The sequence below is a fragment of the Hyla sarda genome, chromosome 7 (genome assembly GCF_029499605.1).
Source record: "Hyla sarda isolate aHylSar1 chromosome 7, aHylSar1.hap1, whole genome shotgun sequence".
Classification (NCBI taxonomy): Eukaryota; Metazoa; Chordata; class Amphibia; order Anura; family Hylidae; genus Hyla; species Hyla sarda.
The window spans coordinates 76,606,848-76,627,250 of NC_079195.1; the positions used below are offsets into that span (position 1 = coordinate 76,606,848).

Sequence of the window (20,403 nt, forward strand, 5' to 3'; positions counted from 1 at the left end):
GCTGAGGACCTCCAGATGTTGCAAAACTACAACACCCAGCATTCCCGGACAGCCAACAGCTGTCCGGGCATGCTGGGAGTTGTAGTTTTGCAACATCTGGAGGTTCGCAGGTCGAAAGAAGTTGTACTCACCTGTCCCCGCCGCTCCAGACCGTCACCGCTCGTCACCGATGCCCTGGATGTCTCCTTTCATCGCTGTCGCCGCGTCCCCGGGGTGTCCCCGACGCTCCGGCAAGGCCTCTGCTTCCCCGGCATCCTCGCTCTCCGTCGCCGCCATCACGTCGCTACGCACGCCGCTCCTATTGGATGACGGGATGCGCAGCGACGTGATGACGACGGAGAGCGCCGACGATGCAGGGGATCCCTGGGAGGATACGCCGGAGACCCGAGGACAGGTAAATGATAGTCAGCGGACCACCGTAAACGGCTATCTGGCGGCAGCTGAAGTAGTCTGCGCTGCCGGATAGCCGTTTATGCGATGGCCCCGACATGCAAAAGCATCGTATGTTGATGCTGCCTCTGAGAGGCCATCGCATGTTCAAATTATCGTATGTCGGAGCCATCGTAGGTCGGGGGGGGGGGGGGGTCACGGTATTGTAATGTGACACTAAGTCATTAACATCGTAGCTCAAACATATGCTACCCAAAGAGGAAAATAAGAATTTCATTAGGGAAGATAGCAAAAAAGTGAGACTATTACACCCAGCGATATTGCTGCTAAACTAGGCTTCTCCTGGACAGGGACTTTGTCAGTGACAGGGAACTATGGATGGCCTGATTGAATCAAATGAGGCGGTTGCTGCAGGTACCTGCACGTCTAGGTGACGAAAAAAGCCACCGCTTTGTGTGTGTGTGGGGGGGGGGGGGGGGGGGGGAAGAAAAATAGCTATGACTGGGACGCAGGCCTTATATAGCACTGCTGCGCCATTCATTCTCAGAATTGGCAGGGGACCCAGAAGTCAGACCCCAATGATCTTAGTGATGGTCATCACTTTAGGAGATCAAACCCCTCCATTTTTTTTTCATGCAGCCTGAACCACAAACCATCAGGGAAGCCCCCAACTATAAGGGTATAAGGCAGTGTTTCCCAACAAGGGTGCCTCCAGCTGTTGCAAAACTACAACTATCAGCATGCTTGCACAGCCTTTGGCATGCTGTAAGTTGTAGTTTTGTAACAGCTAGTGGCACCATGGTTGGAGAACACTGGTATAGAGAGACAAACATAAATAAAGGCTGGCTGGGCACGTAGAAGCCACCGGGGACCACCCCAATGCATGATGGTTCAGCCAGAATGAACAGATTCCCTTTAAAGGGGTACTCCCGTGGAAAACTTTTTTTTTTTTTTTTAAGTTAAACAGATTTGTACTTATTAGCGGCCGTATACTACAGAGGAAATTCATTTCTTTTTGGATTTCTTTTCTGTCATGACCACAGTGCTCTCTGCTGACACCTATGTCCATGTCAGGAACTGTCCAGAGTAAAAGAAAATCCCCATGGCAAACCTATGCTGCTCTGGACAGTTCCTGAAATTGACAGAAGTGTCAGCAGAGAGCACTGTGGTCATGACAGAAAAGAAATCCCAAAAGAAAAGAATTTCCTTTGTAGTATACAGCCACTAATAAGTACTGGAAGGATTAAGATTTTTTAATAGAAGTAATTTACAAATCTGTTTAACTTTTTGGCATCAGTTGATAAAAAAAAAAAAAAAAAAAATGAAAAGTTTTCCACCGGAGTACCCCTTTAAGTGTGTATATGTGTATATATGTATATATGTATATATATATATATATATATATACATATATACACACATATACACACACACACACACACACACACACACTTAAAGGATCTGCTGCCTGTATGAAGCTGCAGATTTTAATATAAACTAAACTATACAGGGCAACAAATCTACAGCAGATACTGTATGTGTGAATAAACCCTAATAGCAACAAAAAAGGAATACATAGGACTCCTAGTAGGGAGTCTTGCATTAAAGGGGTATTACGGTGAAAAACTTTTTTTTTTTTTTTTTTTTTTTTTAATAAACTGGTGCCAGAAAGTTAAACAGATTTGTAATTTACTTCTATTCATTTTTTTATCCTTTTAGTACTTTTAAAATTTATTTTTTGTGTTGTCCACAGTGCTCTCTGCTGACACCTCTGTCCGTGTCAGGAACTGTCCAGAGTAGCATAGGTTTGCTATGGGGATTTTCTCCTGCTCTGGACAGTTCCTGATACGGGCAGCAGGTGTCAGCAGAGAGCACTGTGGACAACACAAAAAAATTCAAAAAAATTAAGATTTTCCTCTGTAGCATACAGCTGCTAAAAAGTACTGAAAGAATTAAGATTTTTTAATAGAAGTAATTTACAAATCTGTTTAACTTTCTGGCACCAGTTCATTTAAAAAAAAAAAAAAAAAAAAAAAAAAGTTTTCCTCCTTTAATGAAAAGTGGTCACCACCGTACGTAGGACTGCATATCGTAGTGACAGAGGTGCTTTAATAAATGCCAAGCTTCAGTAGTAGAGAGAATTCACCACAAGAAATAAATAGAAAGGATGCTCACTGTAATTTTGGTGGCTTTGTTGAGAACATTCACCCATTCTATTAGATCCTGCTGATCGTTTGCTTGGAGGAAGTATTTTCTCATGCCGGCATTTATTACTGCAAGAAAAGAAGAGAACACAGTGCTTAGACTTGTCACAATCATAAGGGCACTGTCAGCAGAGTACAGGTACCGTAGAGGGCAGACTATATTCTCTAAAGAGACAAGCTGGCATAATGCCCATCAGTAAAGGTCCTTCTACTGCAAGAATACAGCACTTTATTGGTGGCTCCTGGGGACAAGACCTTAACAATAATGTATGTAGTAGAAGAATAAGACTCCTGCACTCATCGTTAGAATCAAAGTTTTCAACTCCTACATGGAATGACCAGCGGATGGGACAATCGGCATATGCGTTCGTGGGGCGCTAAGAGGGGACTGCCGACGGCAGTCGCCTCTGAGCGCCCCACGAACGCATATGCTGATCCTCCCATCCGCTGGTCATTCCATGTAGTAGCTGACAACATAGTAAAATAGTTCACAAGGTTGAAATTAAATAAGCTACAAAATGAATTTAATGAATATATGTTGGAAAAAGAGTAAAAATAAATCGATTTTTCAAGGCCAGCAAAGATTTGTACAGGCAGGGAAGCCTAACAAGTATTTGATGGCAATTGTCTCAAATCAACACACTAAGCAAAGAATTTCTGGGATAAGGAATAAAGAAGGAGATTGGTGTATAGAAAAAAAGGAAATAAGGGAATTTAGAGAATATTATGAGTTATATAGATCTGAATATAATAAGGAAAGAAAGGAAACGCTAATTATTTGGACCAAATGGAACTCCCTAGACTCCCCGAAATGGAAAAACAAACCTTAGATGCTCCATTAACTAGAATAGAACTGAATAAAGCGCTAGATCAGATTAGGGATAATACAACACCTGGAAGCAATGGACTACCCTTTTAGGTATATAGAAGGTTTGGCGGAATTTTAATCCCGGCATTACATAGAGTGATTTGAGACCAGCATGGTGACCGGGAAATTACTGGACTCAATGCGGGAAGCGCTTAGAATATTGATCCTGAAAGAGGGAAAATATAAAGAGGATATGGGGTCGTATAGACCCATATCGTTAATAAATACGGATATCAAGATTTTCGCCAAAGCATTAGCCATTAGTAATATCAGAGTTAATTCAGGAAGATCAGTGCGAGTTTATCCCGGGAAGAATGCCTGCCCCCCCCCCCCCCCTAGTCGGGCTCTGCACCACTTGAGACAGATAATTGTCTTTAGCTATAGTCAGAAACCTGTTTCCTTTATCTTCTGTCTCTTCCATTATGTTTGGTGGCTTATAGCAAACAATTAGTATTTTTTTTTATCTCCATATATTTCTACCCATAATGATTCCACATTATCGTTTCCCTCAAATATATCCTCCTGCAGTGCGGCCTTCAGACTGGACTTTACATAAAGAAACTCCTCCCCCTTTCCTTTTATGTCCGAACCTTCCTGAATAGACCATGACCCTGTATGTTGACCGCCCAGTCACAGCTATCGTCCACCAAGTCTCTGTTATACCCATTATGTCATAATCCTCCTCAGACATTATCTATTCCAGTTCGTTGGTTTTATTGGTCAAACTTCTGGCATTAGTCAACATGCAGTTCAAAAGATATATGCTTTTTCTTCCTATGAAGCCTATCCCTATTAACTATTCTAACCCCTCCCTCTGCTCCACCCCCAGGTACATTAATAAGTCCCCCTTCTCTATCTACACTATCTTCCCCCTCTATGTTGTAGGTTCCTCCCCCCCCCCCAGTCCCTAGTTTAAACACACCTCAACCCTTCTAGCCATCTTTTCCCCAAGCACAGCTGCACCCTCCCCATTGAGGTGTAGTCCGTCCCTACGGTAGAGCCAGTATCCGACAGAGAAGTCGGCCCAGTTCTCCATGAACCCAAACCCCTCCTTCCTACACCAGCTTCTGAGCCATTTGTTTACCTCCCTGATCTCCCGCTGCCTCTCTGGTGTGGCTCGTGGTACAAGTAATATTTCAGAAAATATTACCTTGGAGGCCCTTGCCTTAAGCTTGCAGCCTAAGTCCGTGAGTTCATTTTTAAGGACACTCCACCTACCTCTTATTTGTCATTGGTGCCGATATGTACTATGACTAGAGATGAGCGAATTTACAGTAAATTTGATTCGTCACGAACTTCTCGGCTTGGCAGTTGATGACTTATCCTGCGTAAATTAGTTCAGCCTTCAGGTGCTCCGGTGGTCTGGAAAAGGTGGATACATTCCTAGGAAAGAGTCTCCTAGGACTGTATCCACCTTTTCCAGCCCACCGGAGCACCTGAAAGCTGAACTAATTTATGCAGGATAAGTCATCAACTGCCGAGCCGATAAGTTCGTGACAAATCAAATTTACTGTAAGTTCGCTCATCTCTAACTATGACTCCTGGGTCTTCTCCAGCCCCACCCAGCAACCTGCCAACCAGATCCGCGATGTGCCGAACTCTAGCGCTAGGAAGACAACACACTGTTCAGTGATCCCGGTCTTTGTGACAGATCGTCCTGTCTGTCCCCCTAATAATTGAGTCCCCCACCACTAGTACCTGTCTGGCCTGCCCTGCACTTCTCCTTCCCTCCTTACTGGAGAAGATACCCCACTGGCGGTCAGAGGCAGTACTACTAGCTCTGAAATGGCATCCACCTCATCTGCCAACCGGGCAAACTTGTTGGGGTGTGCCAGTTCAGGACTAGCCTCCCTGACACTTTTCCCTCTACCCCCTTTTCTAACTGTAACCCAGCTAGCTGCCTGACAGTCCTGCACCTCCGTCCCACTATCCTCCTCCACCTCTACCCCAGAGAGTACTTGCTCAGTGAGCAGGAGACTCCTCTCCAAGTTGTCAATGCGTCTTAGTGTTGCCAGTTGCTCCTCTAGATCCAGGATCTGATTCAAATGAACAAATTGCACATATCTCGCACAACAATATGCACCCTCAACTGCTGTTCAAGGATTGCAGTTGAGCTTGAACTGCATTTTATTGGGATTTCACAGATTAACAGCCAAAAACAGACAGTAACTATTAGAATTAAATTCTCAGTAGACCTTGTGAGTTTAAAGTCTCTAAGTGTAAAGGAAAGTAACATGCACAGCGATCTCAACCTCCTGTTTTCAAACTCCTGTTTTACAACTCTCTTTCAGCTGCCTCTCTTTGAAAGCAACACTCCGACAGAGCATGTTCAGAACTGCGCCCCAGACTAAGATTTAAGCACCTGTGATCAATCTACCCCTCCCCCTAGAAGCAGAGTAGAGGAAAAAAAAGTGAAAAAGCTGTTTACAAATTCTATCAGTAATCTCTCTATGTGCAAATGTAAGTACTCACACAAGTCACTCCAGCTCCACAGATTCATTCCGCACAGCAGATATCTCCTGTTTTACAACTCTCTTTCTGTACTACTGTGATTCTAGCGGTAAGGGCAGAAGTCTATTGTTCTACGATATGCATATTCTATGAGCTATTGCACTTTGTTCCTAGCACCACAGAGGATTTATATTTGATACCTGGAGACCCAAGCCGACCTGCTTTACCTGCTCACTGGTTAGTGGAGGTGGATCAGCGGTGCCGCTCGAGCTTTCTTCTAGTCCTTAAAAACAATGTATACGACAGCTGCTGCTGTTGTAAGGTGACTCAAAAGCTTAAGGGACTGAACTGGATGGGGCCAGGAAAGAAGCAAATTCAGTCTTCCCTATACTGTACTTTACAGACAAGTGCATTCTTACATCACATCATGTAAAATGCAAAAGTCCTGTCTGCCAACCCATAACCAGACTGACTGCAGCACAGTGGCAGGGCCCCAAGACACAAATCTGCGGCAAAAAGTGATTTTAATAAAAGCTCTTACTGAGTGCATTAACCCTTACTGGAAAACAACAGAACGAACATTGTCTAGGATACACAAAACCGAAAATAAAAAAACATGTTAAACAACATAAAGCAAAAAAAAAATTATTAAAAAATATTAAATAAAAAGGTACTAAAATTATATATATATATATATATATATATATATATATATATATATATATATATATATATATATATTGTTGTCTACAGTGACAAATGTTATGGATAAATATTTAACAGGGAGGAATGTAAGTAATGGAAGTAGAGGGAAAAAAAAGCAGGAATTCAGGGGACATGTCGGGATCTGTCCTCGAGGGACAGGTCTGTTTTGCTAGGAGACTAAACACAGAAATACCATGATACCACACAGAAAGCTATGGCGCTGGGTTCACACAGCTGATAGTTTGAGTCATCAGATTCAGTCAGCTCGGGACTTGCGGCCACAATACAGACTCTAAAATGCTTTTATATTATGCTACTGTGAACCCAGTCTTATAAAACACCAAATTTTGGTCGTATTTACCAAATGTAGAATATGTAATGCAGGGTGCCACATATCATATAACAGGGCACTCAGTGGGGGCTTTGTGCACCCACTAAAACTAAGTGCTCATATCCAGATGCTGAGAGTAGTCCATTGCAAAGGGAAGCCCAGATTAGAATAACCTTGATGTCATATGCAGGGTGACCCAAGTGAATGCGTGTCCATTCATACATCATGGTAAACTTTGCTTTAAAAGTGTATTGCAGCGTTTCACACTTATTTCCTATCCACAGACTAGGGGATAAGTGCCTGATTGCAGGGATTCCTATCTCTGGGACCCATCCCAAAATAGGGCCCGAATACCCCAACTGTATGGAGTGTAGGGTAAGAACGCGCTCCACGCATTGTCTATGGGAGCACTGGAGATACGAGTACATTGCTATCCTGTTGATGTTGTAGTCTTATCTGCCAGCAACAAGTCCTAGAATAGGATTTATTTAGTATATTAATATACAGTTTGGGGAAAAAGGTCCATTAGAACTTGGAATACTTTTATTTATATTCCTGCTCATTCTGGGCTTAGAAGCCCAGCGGGAGGGGCTACTTATACAAAAAAGGCTCTCAGCCACTCCCACCCTCTGGACTCCTAAACCCAAAATGAGCAAGGAATACCAATAGGAAGTTAGGCAAAAAGGCAGCACGGAGAAGCCATCTGGCCACCATGTTAGCTGAATGGTACCATTGCCCTACACTTCAGGTCTCCATCAGACCCCCAAAGCCCTGGCTCCTTTAATTTCTCACTTTTAGATGCTGTGACCGGCACTGACTCTGGCACCTTAAGAGTAAATGATGAACATCAGAGTGATCTCTGATCTTTTGTCATTAGAGCAGTGTTTTACAAACAGGGTGTCTCCAGCTGTTGCAGAACAACAAATCCCAGCAGCCTTCGGCTGTCCTGGCATGCTGGGAATTGTAGTTTTGCAAAAGCTGGAGACTCAATGTATTAGAACTTAGTCCTTGCTGCTTCTAAATCAAGCTTAGCTCCTAAGCTCGCTTCATAGTCCCCTACCACACAGATGCCATGTACAGTGTATACAATGTTTTGCATGAAAGGGGGGTGGCAAAACCCAAAGGCCAACGTATTCATACATTTTCAGGAGGAATAACAGAGGAATGGCATTGCTCCAAAATTTTAATTTCATACATTTATTAAAACAGACATTCAGTGGGACAAAAAAGTATTTAGTCAGCCACCATTTGTGCAAGTTCTCCTACTTAAAAAGTTGAGGCCTGTAATTTTCATCATAAGTATACCTCAACTATGAGAGAGAAAATGAGAAAAAAAAAATCCATAAAATCACACTGTCTGATTTAAGAATTTAATTGCAAATGATGGTGGAAAATAAGTATTTGTTCACCTACAAACAAGATTTCTGGTTCTCACAGACCTGTAACTTCTTTAAGAGTCTATTAATGGAACCTGTTTGAACTTGTTATCAGTATAAAAGAGACCTGTCCACAACCTCAAACAGTCACACGCCAAACTCAACTATGGCCAAGACCAAAGAGCTGTCGAAGAACACCAAAAACAAAATTGTAGACCTGCACCAGGCTGGGAAGACTGAATTTGCAATAGGCAAGCAGTTTGGTGTGAAGAAATCAACTGTGGGAGCAATTATTAGAAAATGGAAGACATACAAGATCATTGATAATCTCCCTCGATCTGGGGCTCGACTTAAGATCTCACCCTGTGGTGTCAAAATGATCACAAGAATGGTGATCAAAAATCCCAGAACCACACGGGGGGGGGGGACCTAGTGAATGACCTGCAGAGAGCTGAGACTAAAGTAACAAGTGCTACATCAATAACAAACTAGGCCGCCAGGAACTCAAATCATGCAGTGCCAGACGTGTCCCCCTGCTTAAGCCACTACGTCTTGGCCCGTCTGAAGTTTGATAGAGAGCATTTAGATGATCCAGAAGAGGATTGGGAGAATGTCATATGTCAGATGAAACCAAAGTAGAACTTTTTGGTAAAAACTCAACTTGTCACGTTTGGAGGAGAAAAAGGTTCAGTTGCATCCAAAGAACACCATACCTACTGTGAAGCATGGGGTGGAAACATCATGCTTTGGGGCTGTTTTTCTGTAAAGTGACCAGGACGACTGATCCGTGTAAAGGAAAGAATGAATGGGGCCACGTATCATGAGATTTTAAGTGAAAGCCTCCGTCCATCAACAAGGGCATTGAAGATGAAACGTGTCTGGGTATTTCAGCATGACAATGATCCCAAACACACCGCTCGGGCAAAGAAGGAGTGGCTTCTTAAGAAGCATTTCAAGGTCCTGGAGTGGCCTAGCAAGTCTCCAGATCTCGACCCCATAGAAAACCTTTGGAAGGAGTTGAAAGTCCATGTTGCCCAGTGACAGTCCCAAAACATCACTGCTCTAGAGGAGATCTGCATGGAAGAATGGGCAAAAATACCAGTAACCGTGTGTGAAAACCTTGTGAACACTTACAGAAAACGTCTGACCATCTGTCATTGCCAAAGATTATGTAACAAAGTATTGAAATGAACTTCTGTTATTGACCAAATAGTTATTTTCCACCATAATTTGCAAATAAATTCTTTAAAAATCAGACAATGTGATTTTATGGATTTTTTTTCTTGTTCTCTCTCTCATAGTTGGAGGTATACCTATGATTAAAATTACAGGCCTCTCTCATCTTTAAGTTGGAGAACTTGAACAATTGTTGGCTGACTAAATACTTTTTTGCCCCACTATATAAGAAAAGGTTAACCCACGTAAACCCAGTCTTCAGAGGTACTTAAGGAATGAACGTGAGAAACAATGGTTTAGTAATGAACTGACCAGATGTGGGAGGAAATAATAGGTTTCTGACTAAATTAACCAGCGATTAGAACAACGCAGTAAATGAGGATGAGTCAGATTTCATTTTCAGCTTTCAAAGAGCGCTTTCAAATGAGAACCGCTGCTAAATATAAAAGCCTCCCCGTGTCCTCCTCTGCCTTCCTTTGTACTTCTACAAGAAAGTTCAGAAATGCAAAGCACCGTTTCCTGTACACATTCTGTTTTCAGAGCAGATTTAAAAAAAGTGAGATCTGTTCTAAGAAAACGTTAGCAAGGTTTCCATGCAATAACAGTTTATCTATAGAAAAAGGTGGATAGCATCCTTATATAAAGTATTAGAGGCAATGACAACTTTAGCAAAAAATAAAAAAATCCCTGGCTGACAAAGGTCACCTTCTTATTTATTTTGGTGGTCCAAGGAAACTGATGCAGCAATCTTTCATTCTCTTTGCAGACACATTTATGATCAACATTATTGGCTCCCTTAAAAAGGAAAACTGACAAATGGATCAACCACATTAACCTGAACACACAGGTGGTTAGTGTGGTCAATCGTGAATAAAAAGATGTATTTCTTACCAGAATCCATTCAGGGATTGCAGAGCTATAGCCAGAACTTACTTTATGCTAATGAAGGCTTAACTGCACCAGGGGGCGGGTTGTGAAGCAAACTGCAAGTCTGATGCCATCCCCTGGGTCCTGTCCGCACCTCTCATCTATATGCATGTTCTTTACAGCCCACATGACCTCCTCTCCTAAGCACTCGTCTCTCCTCTTTTCTTACATCATGGAGAAGTGAGAGAGCATGGACATGTGACCTGGCTTCTTCAGCACTCATCTGATGGACCTAGTATCTCCTCTTGCTCTCTCTCATGTCATGGAGACATGAGAGACTAAGGCCATGTGACCTGGCCTCTTCGGGACTTCGGCGCTTCTGCTCTGATCTTTAGTGCTCTACCTCTCTCGTGTCTTCAAGGTCCAGCAAAGGAGCGCCGAAGAAAACCGGTCACATGGACATAGGGAGATTTATCAAAACCTGTGCAAAGGAAAAGTTGCCCAGTTGCCCATAGCAACCAATCAGATTGCGTCTTTCATTTTGCAGAGGCCTTGATAAAACTGAAAGACGCTGATTGGTTGCTATGGGCAACTTCTCCTCGTGACAGGTTTTGATAAATCTCCCCCATAGTCCCTCACATTTCCATGATGTAGGAGAGGAGGAGAGACGAGCACTGAGGAAAGAAGGTCGTGTGGGCTGCAAAAAACATGTATATAGATGAGAGGACAGGACCCAGGAGAAGGCTTCAGAGTTACATTTAGCCTTCAAACATAGTCCCTGTTGCAGTTAAGTCGTCTTTAGTATAAAATAACTTTTGGCTACATCCTGAAGGCATTCTGGTAAGGAATACATCTTTTTACTCAACCACACTAACCACCTGTATATTCAAGTTAGTGGGGTTGATCCATGTGTCAGTTTCCCTTTAATTGGTTAGTATAAAGAAAAAATCCTTTAGTATAAAAGAAAAAATAAGTGTATATATACCACCTGATCCTTAGAATATTTTTTATAGCATCCTTGCAAGAATTGTGGTTTGTCTTCATAACTCTTCAGTCACTCTTTTGTACGCCTTTCTTTGATTAGTGGCGCCCCTCCTTGGATTTTACCTATTTAGCCCTGCTTTGTTCAGTGTGCTGCACATGTCTTCAACTTAGGGATGGGCGGTATACCGGTTCATACCGAAATTTTTGGGATGCACGATATGAATTTGTCCCATACCGCAATACCGGTTGGGCCCCTACCCCTTGGGAATGAATTATCAGCCCAGCACAGCGCTGTCCCCACATCGGGGAACTAATCATACGTGACCCGCCAGAGCTGTTCTACTGCCCTCACCAAATCATGGGACCCGCCAGCGCTGTTCTGCTCCCCCCCAATTAATTATCAGCCCAGCGGGGTATACTACTCACATATGTCCCCCGCAAACACTGCCCTCCTCCTCTTTGTTGGGGGCCGCCGGCGCTGGAACTCACTGTACGCCAGTGGTCTCCAACCTGCGGACCTCCAGCTGTTGCAAAACTACAACTCCCAGCATGCCCGGACAGCCAACGGCTGTCCGGGCATGCTGGGAGTTGTAGTTTTGCAACAGCTGGAGGTCCGCAGGTTGGAGACTACTGCTGTACGCTGTATCCCTATGCCCGGGCTTCAAAAGATAAAGAAAATAAACTTTAACTTACCTACATCGGCCTACTTACGCTGGGGACTGGAACGTCGGACAGCCGTCAGCCTATCACCGGCCGCAGCGATGTCCCGCCCCAGCCAGTGATAGGCTGAGCTCACTGTCATGTAAGAAGCCGGTTGGAGACCACTGGCGTACGTACAGTGAGTTCCAGCGCCGGCGGCCCCCAACAAAGAGGAGGAGGGCAGTGTTTGCGGGTGACATATGTGAGTAGTACCCCGCTGGGCTGATAATTAATTGGGGGGGGAGCAGAACAGCGCTGGCGGGTAAGATTATTTGGGGGGGGGGGGGGGAGCAGAACAGCGCTCGCGGGTCACATTATTTGGGGGGGGGTGAAAGAAATACCGTTATATACCGTGGAACCGCCATAACCGCCAGCTCTACTTCAACTCATCCTAATGTTCCTTGGATCTCGTAAATTATGTTTTTTCCCCACATTTTAAACCAACTTCCTAGGGATATTGCTGCAATTTTGGGAGATCAAGGTCTTTGGAGACAGATTTCACTGCCTGTGCCAATATGCATTTCTGGTCTGCTCAGACAACTCTTGGGGAATAAAACTGGCCTTTTTTTTTAATCAAAGCCAGCATTCATAGGCTGATGAAGCTCATCTTCAATAACAGGTCAGTCTGATTTGTCCTATGTGCCAGTAAAACTGACTCCAACTGTATTTATGGAATTCTAATTCTTGTGTACAGAATAAGTAAATACTAAATATCTGATCATTGCAGGCCCCATAGTTGCAACCCCAAGTTCCTCATTGTTCCTTACTGCACAACTGCTGCAAGAAAGAATTTAAATGGAGTAGCAGATAAACTTGGACTGACTGGAGTCTTGTACTGAATACATACAGTCTAGGTTCAGCCCATTCTAGCTGATGGCCTGCTTGGAACACATTGGCAAACCTTTTTGACAGGTCAATGACTTATAACTGCAAAACATAGGTGGGCATAGTGTGAATGGGCCCTAATGTAAGACTTTTGCATCACTATGAAAGGTAATATACTTGAAGAAATAAGACGGCACGGATGAATTTGCTTTGAATTGTGAGTGCTGTCTTATTTCTTCTAGTAGTACAGACTCAAGTTGAATTTTCCAGACTGAGCACCACGTAAGCATATCTTGGCTAAAGAAGAATATTGGTCTATGCTGCTACACACACGTAGCGGTTTTCCATGCATTCGTAGTGCCGACTAGCTTTTTGGATTATTGTTACTATAAAAGGTAATGTCTGAAATAGTAGCAGACACAATACATAGTTCTTATCAGAGCAACTATGATGGGGTCTAGTTCACACATTTAGTACGAACTGCACTTGACTCTGACCATTTCAGTGAAGGACATGAACGTTTCAGTAGTGAAAAAAGAAGCTAGATAGCAAGGAAGCCACTCAGGAAGAGAGGAGAATGAGGCACATCTATACAGGAAGCTAGAACTTAAAATAGCTCATCTCAAGAGGGTCGGCTGGATAAAATTCTGCATCTACAAACTACAGAACAGCAGTCAGGATGCCGCTCGTCCAAAGCCAGATCAATGCACATTATGCATCTAAGAAAATAAACCTTTCTGCTGAGTGACTACTTCTAAAGTTTACAGCAACTCCAAAAATAGGCCCATTTCATCATGAAAGACAACCTCAGATTTTCCAACCATCGGCCTTTATCCAGGAAACCAATGCAGAATAGTGGCTGAATCAGACACTTATTTGGCACCACAAAATAGAATTTATTTCTAAACTGCAAAGTACTTGCGCTATTCCTAAAGGCTAATATTTTTTCATTAAAATATGGGTTTTAGATTTAAAGCATAAAATAAATATTACTGCAATTCAAGAATACCTTTTACTGAGAGTTGCATAGATGTGGGACTCCATATGGGCTTTACAATGCTCTGTTTACTGCTGTATGTATGGGGCTATACAGTACATGAACTGGATACCCAATACTTTGATGGACTGGTACAGACAGGTGCTCATATATGGCCTCTATACATACAGAGCCAAAGTTGTAACCCTGAAATCTTCTATTCCTAATCTCTAAAGGTGTATGCACCAAGCTTTGCACAAATCTGACTTGTGTTTGAGTGTTTTCTACATCTACTCAGAACGTGACCAACAGGCCTGACACAAAATAATACAATATATCATTATTATGGAATCTAAAGACAACAAACTGCAAACATTGTAAGAAATGGTGTCAATTCTGCCTAAGGCAACCAAGTAATTGTCTCAGTGACTTTTTTTTCTCTCTTCCTCTTCGTCCTGTTGGGGGGGGGGGGGGAGAGGGTAGTAAAGGTATGCTTTATCATTTTATTTGAGAACTATGTGGTATGCAATAATGTAATATGCATTGTATATTATGTCCGGGTTGTTTTTCTTCCTGTGTGTTGGATTCCACATATGTATTGTTTTATACAAATGTAATCATATGAATATTTATATGAAATGTAATGCTGTTTTGATATGTCATGTATACAATTTTTTTTTCTAATAAAGAAAAAAAAAAAAGGTAATAGTCTCAAAACATTGTAATAATAGTTTTTGGCTGCTATGGGCAACACTGACACTTTTCATAGTGAAGTTTAATGCATGCACTAAAAAGCCCCTAATGTTACTGCATCTATACAATGTCTTTGCACACAGGTGCATCTATACCACTTTGATCAAGAGGGCTCAGCAATGCGTATACTCATGCAAAAATTAGTCTAGTGCAGTGTTTCAAAACCATGGTCTGATAGGACAGGAGAGAGCACAAAGGAGTGCTGTCAGACAGGAGAGAGCACAGAGGAGAGCTATCAGACAGGAGAGAGCACAGAGGAGTACTATCAGACAGGAGAGAGCACAGAGGAGTGCTGTCAGACAGGAGAGAGCACAGAGGAGTGCTGTCAGACAGGAGAGAGCACAGAGGAGTGCTGTCAGACAGGAGAGAGCACAGAGGAGTGCTGTCAGACAGGAGAGAGCACAGAGGAGTGCTGTCAGACAGGAGAGAGCACAGAGGAGTGCTGTCAGACAGGAGAGAGCACAGAGGAGTGCTGTCAGACAGGAGAGAGCACAGAGGAGTCCTATCAGACAGGAGAGAGCACAGAGGAGTCCTATCAGACAGGAGAGAGCACAGAGGAGTGCTGTCAGACAGGAGAGAACACAGAGGAGTCCTATCAGACAGGACAGAGCACAGAGGAGTCCTATCAGACAGGAGAGAGCACAGAGGAGTACTATCAGACAGGAGAGATTGCAGAGGAGTCCTATCAGACAGGAGAGAGCATAGAGGAGTGCTATCAGACAGGAGAGAGCACAGATGAGTACTATCAGACAGGAGAGAGCATAGAGGAGTGCTATCAGACAGGAGAGAGCACAGAGGAGTGCTATCAGACAGGAGAGAGCAAAGAGGAGCGCTATCAGACAGGACAGAGCACAAAGGAGCACTATCAGACAGGAGAGAGCACAGAGGAGTGCTATCAGACAGGAGAGAGCACAGAGGAGTGCTATCAGACAGGAGAGAGCAAAGAGGAGTGCTATCAGACAGGAGAGAGCAAAGAGGAGTGCTATCAGACAGGAGAGAGCATAGAGGAGTGCTATCAGACAGGAGAGAGCATAGAGGAGTGCTATCAGACAGGAGAGATTGCAGAGGAGTCCTATCAGACAGGAGAGAGCACAGAGGAGTGCTATCAGACAGGAGAGAGCACAGAGGAGTGCTATCAGACAGGAGAGAGCACAGAGGAGTGCTATCAGACAGGAGAGAGCAAAGAGGAGTGCTATCAGACAGGAGAGATTGCAGAGGAGTCCTATCAGACAGGAGAGAGCACAGAGGAGTGCTATCAGACAGGAGAGAGCACAGAGGAGTGCTATCAGACAGGAGAGAGCAAAGAGGAGTGCTGCCCCCACTTACTGGACTTTGTCCATGCCTGTGCTTCAGCTTGGACAAAGTTATGATTTTATAAGCCGTGATTTATATAAAAAGGAAATAAAATTTTCATATGTTTTCCCAAGATGTACAACTGTATTTGCAGCGAACACTTCGGCAGGAAGGCTATTCCATGCATACTTCCTGATATTACTTCAGAAACCTTTGCCTCTTTAATATAATACAATGTCCTCTTGTGGTTGTTTTTCTTTTAAATCTCCTCTCCTTTTCCGTGTTAAATCCACTAGAGATGAGCGAACTTACAGTAAATTCGATTCGTCACGAACTTCTCGGCTCGGCAGTTGATGATTTTCCTGCATAAATTAGTTCAGCTTTCAGGTGCTCCCGTGGGCTGTAAAAGGTGGATACAGTCCTAGGAGACTCTTTCCTAGGACTGTATTCACCTTTTCCAGCCCACGGGAGCACCTGAAAGCTGAACTAATTTATGCAGGAAAAGTCATCAACTGCCGAGCCGAGAAGTTCGTGACTAATCAAATTTACTGTAAGTTCGCTCATCTCTAGAATCCACGTATAGATATAAAAGTTTCTACCATATTCTCTCTGTCTCGTCTTTCTTCCAAGCCATACATATATAGATTGGCCATACACAGTAACCGGCTGTTGTCTAACACTCTTTTGGCTGTTGACCATGGCACGAAGCTGTGGCCAACACACCCCTCCATGTATCTCTATAGGAGAGCCATAGGGGATAAGTACTTGTGTAATTGGGTTCCATTTAATGCATTAGGTCAGCTTTAGTAGACAACAGCCAAAATTGGCAGCACTTCGAATAGAGGAGCTGAATTTTTTTAATCAACTGGTGCCAGAAAGTTAAACAGATTTGTAAATTACTTTGATAAAAAAAAATAAATCTTAATCCTTCCAGTACTTTTTATGGGGATTTTCTCCTGCTCTGGACAGTTACTAAAATGGACAGCAGGTCAGCAGAGAGCACTGTGGTCGTGACAGAAGAGAAACCCCAAAAAAAGAAAAGTATTTCCTCTGTAGTATACAGCCCCTAAAAAGTACTGGAAGGATTAAGATTTTTTAATAGAAGTAATTTACAAATCTGTTTAACTTTCTGGCACCAGTTGATTTAAAAAAAATAAATAAAAGTTGTCCACGGGAGTACCCCTTTAAATGGTCTTGCATTAAAAGACTCTGAGCCAAAAAACAGAAGGCTACAAGAACTGAGACAGGTAACTTACCAAAGCAAAACTCAGCCTTTGGTCGAAGTTTTGTGGCATCGCTCACCTATGTATAAAGAAGATTGGATAAGACTAACAGATTAAAAAGGAATCAGTGGTTTTATTTCCCATTTATGGAAACATTTTAAGAAGAAATGCTTACCTTTGAAATGTAGGTGAGCTTAAGATACCCAACAGAAGGAGAACCTGCAGGGAGGTTCTGTAAAAATAAAGGGATATATATTACACAGAAAAATCATAGAAAAAGTATTCAGAAAACAGGAAATAATTCAAAGAAAGCCACAAACTTGTTAAGATATATTTGAATGTTGAAAAATATTTCCATAATGAGTAATGGACATGGTGTGTCAACTGCTGGTTACAGTCTCACCACATTACAAGTGAAGGCTGAAGTAAAGCCGCCATAGAACAACAAGTCTGATGGGTTGGAGGTCTGGGAGTAATATATGGCTGTGAAGCTGCGGCTCACCTGTGGATTGTCCATGTACCATAGCAGATTATTCTGACTGGTGTCCAAGATGAAATATCTGCGCAGAAACTTGCCGCTGTTTTCATGTTCCTCGATGTCCAGGAAGCCACAAATGCGATTCTGACGATCCACGTAAGGCATGTCTGGACTGGAACATTACCCTGTGTAAGAGGAAGCACAGCAATGGTCAGCACACTGTGGAACTTTATTACCCAAAGCATTGAGATTCCAAACTTTATTATGTATCCACTCCCATAGACCACCAGCTATAATTCAGGCCTTGTAGAAGCTAAATGTTATTCTAAAATCAGTTTTGACTGCCCCCACCCATGCGGAGCAAATAAGATCAGGCTGAAAATGCTTTGCCACATCTGTCGTCAGACAAGATCTTTTAGCAAGCCCCTAACCTGCTTCCAAGAAGCCTAAAACAATATGATGCTTGGAAATCCACTAACACCAGACCTCAATATATAGATGATCATGTCCATTTGTGTACTTTACAATAACAGGTATCATTTTCCTCTGTTTCCAATTATAATTTATCCTTAGTACATGGGGCAGCCATGTTGTCTGAGCTGTTTTTTTAAACAGCAATTAGTGATCTGCTTTACAGCAGGAGCCACGGACATAGACCACAAAGGACAGGACCTGTCCCATTCAGATAAACTAGAGATGCTACTGGGCATGCTCTTTACAGAGATCATTCAACAGGAAGGGAGGGGGGGGTGATCTAGGCTGTGCATGGCTCCTGGATCCTGAGGATCCAGTGTTCTCTCTCTCCTGGTATCATCTTTCATTGTGCTCCTGATCTTTCAATGTAAAATAATGGGGGAGATTTATCAAAACCTGTGCAGAGGAAAAGTTGCTGAGTTGCCCATAGCAACTGGGAAGCAAGTCTGGACCAACGGGGAAGGGGAGTTGAAGTTTATTTTGTTTACCTTATGCAGCCCGGGCATAGAGCAGTGGTTGGCCATCTGCGGACCTCCAGATGTTGCAAAACTACAACACCCAGCATGCCCGGACAGCCAACGGCTGTCCGGGCATGCTGGGAGTTGTAGTTTTGCAACATCTGGAGGTTGAAGACAACTGGTATAGAGTGTCAGCGCTGGCGGCCGCAACAAACAGGAGGATGAGGAGGGCAGCGCTTGCGGGTGACATATGTGAGTAGTAGCGCTGGGCTGATAATTAATTGGGGGGGGGGGGGGGGGCAGAACAGCGCTCGCAGTTCACATATGATTAGTTCCCCGATGTGGGGACAGTGCAGCGCTGGGCTGATAATTCATTCCCGAGGGGGAGGGGCCAAACCGGTATTGTGGTATGGGGAAAAATTCATATCATGCAGCACAAAAATTTTGGTATTCGGTATGAACCGGTATACCGCCCAGCCCTACTGGGGTCAGCATGAGAAAATCGAGTTTCTAGATTATTTTGTAGCCTTTGGTGGCCAGATTTCAATGCGGTTTTTAATTTGTTGCTACATCCTCCCAACCTTGCTCCAGAGATAAGGATTTTAAGACCGGAGGTCCATCTGCACTCTTCTGAGTAGTCGGGTGTTTTTAAAGTGTAACTGCATCTAGAAATCTAGTTAAAAACAACAATGTAGCATGACAAGATTTGCAATGTATTTAAATTATTCTACTCTGGCGCCTTCTGTGTGAAAATAAATCTTAAATCACCCACCGCCTTATTCCTAAAGTGCGGTCGCTATGTTGTGTGTGGGTAGTAGCGGAGCTGAACCATACACTTGAGTGTCATGTGGGGAGGGCCACGCTAACAATCGTTGGATTGCTTTTTTGCAATTTGCTTTCACCAAACTTTCCTCCAGGTGAGGGCTGGATAAATCAGGTGCCGGGAGTCTTCTGTAACAACAACTTTTTATTTTCCCATAATGCAATGTTTTGCAGAGGTTCCTCTTCATCAGGCATTTGAAGTAAGATGACTGTTTGAGGCTAGGAGTGGCTGCAGGGATCTTCGTTTGTCAATGCTCTATCCAAAGTTGTACAACATTACCCGGTAAGCGCACGTTGCACTTAGCGTTTATCGCATTTATCCAAGGATAATACACCAGGGATCGCTTTCTTTGTTTCTATTGTAGCTTTTTTTTTTGCAATTAGTTGTGCATCCTCTATTACACGGGGAGACAACTAGCTGGTCAGACTGACAACTAGTCGGGGCCTCCAGTGATCAACTAATAAGGAGACTAATTAATTTGCATTTATTGCACAAAAACTTTAGCGTCATCAGGGGAAATTAAGCTACACTGCCAATTGACACCAATGGACTATTCAGGTAATGAAGGACATGACAAGTCCTTCACAGAGCAAAACAGTCTTTGAGGCTCCTGAACAGGGGTAGAAATTCTATTTACTCCCCTTTCCCTAATGTATGTGTAATGTATATATGAAAATAGGTATTCTAACTCTGACTGCCCCTTTAATGTGTGTCTACATGCTTCCTGCAGAATTATTGCAAAGTCACGCAGCAGAAAATTGCCTGTAAATTCCATATATCACTTAGTGACTTAGTCCTGTATGTTGATAGAGGCAAGAAATCTATACATTCATGAAAAAGTCTTAAGTAACCTAAAAGTGACCCACAAGTACTTTATTGTCATACATTGCTGGACATCAAAACAAGATGCTCAATAAAAGTTACAATGCAGTGAAGTGCATAGATGAACTGGGACTTCCAGAGGAGCTCCCCTTTCTTAACACAAAAGGGACTTGAGTGATCCTATGTGCTATCTTAATAGGGTTTGTGGATATTTGATCAATACAGATC

The 20,403-nt window shown here is 43.1% G+C and overlaps 1 protein-coding gene across 8 annotated transcripts in view; it reads right to left on the reverse strand.

Annotated features, from left to right (window-relative positions):
• PLEKHA1 (pleckstrin homology domain containing A1) overlaps positions 1-20,403 on the reverse strand; it is an 85,295-nt gene that overhangs the window by 15,011 nt on the left and 49,881 nt on the right. For all 8 annotated transcript variants that reach the window (XM_056529719.1, XM_056529723.1, XM_056529720.1 and 5 more), the window contains 4 exons: positions 17,623-17,783; positions 17,296-17,352; positions 17,154-17,199; positions 2,565-2,662 (listed from right to left, as the gene is read on the reverse strand). In XM_056529719.1, coding sequence (XP_056385694.1) covers positions 2,565-2,662; positions 17,154-17,199; positions 17,296-17,352; positions 17,623-17,763 — 342 coding nt within the window. In that variant the 5' untranslated portion in view covers positions 17,764-17,783. The remainder of the gene's footprint in view (positions 1-2,564; positions 2,663-17,153; positions 17,200-17,295; positions 17,353-17,622; positions 17,784-20,403) is intronic.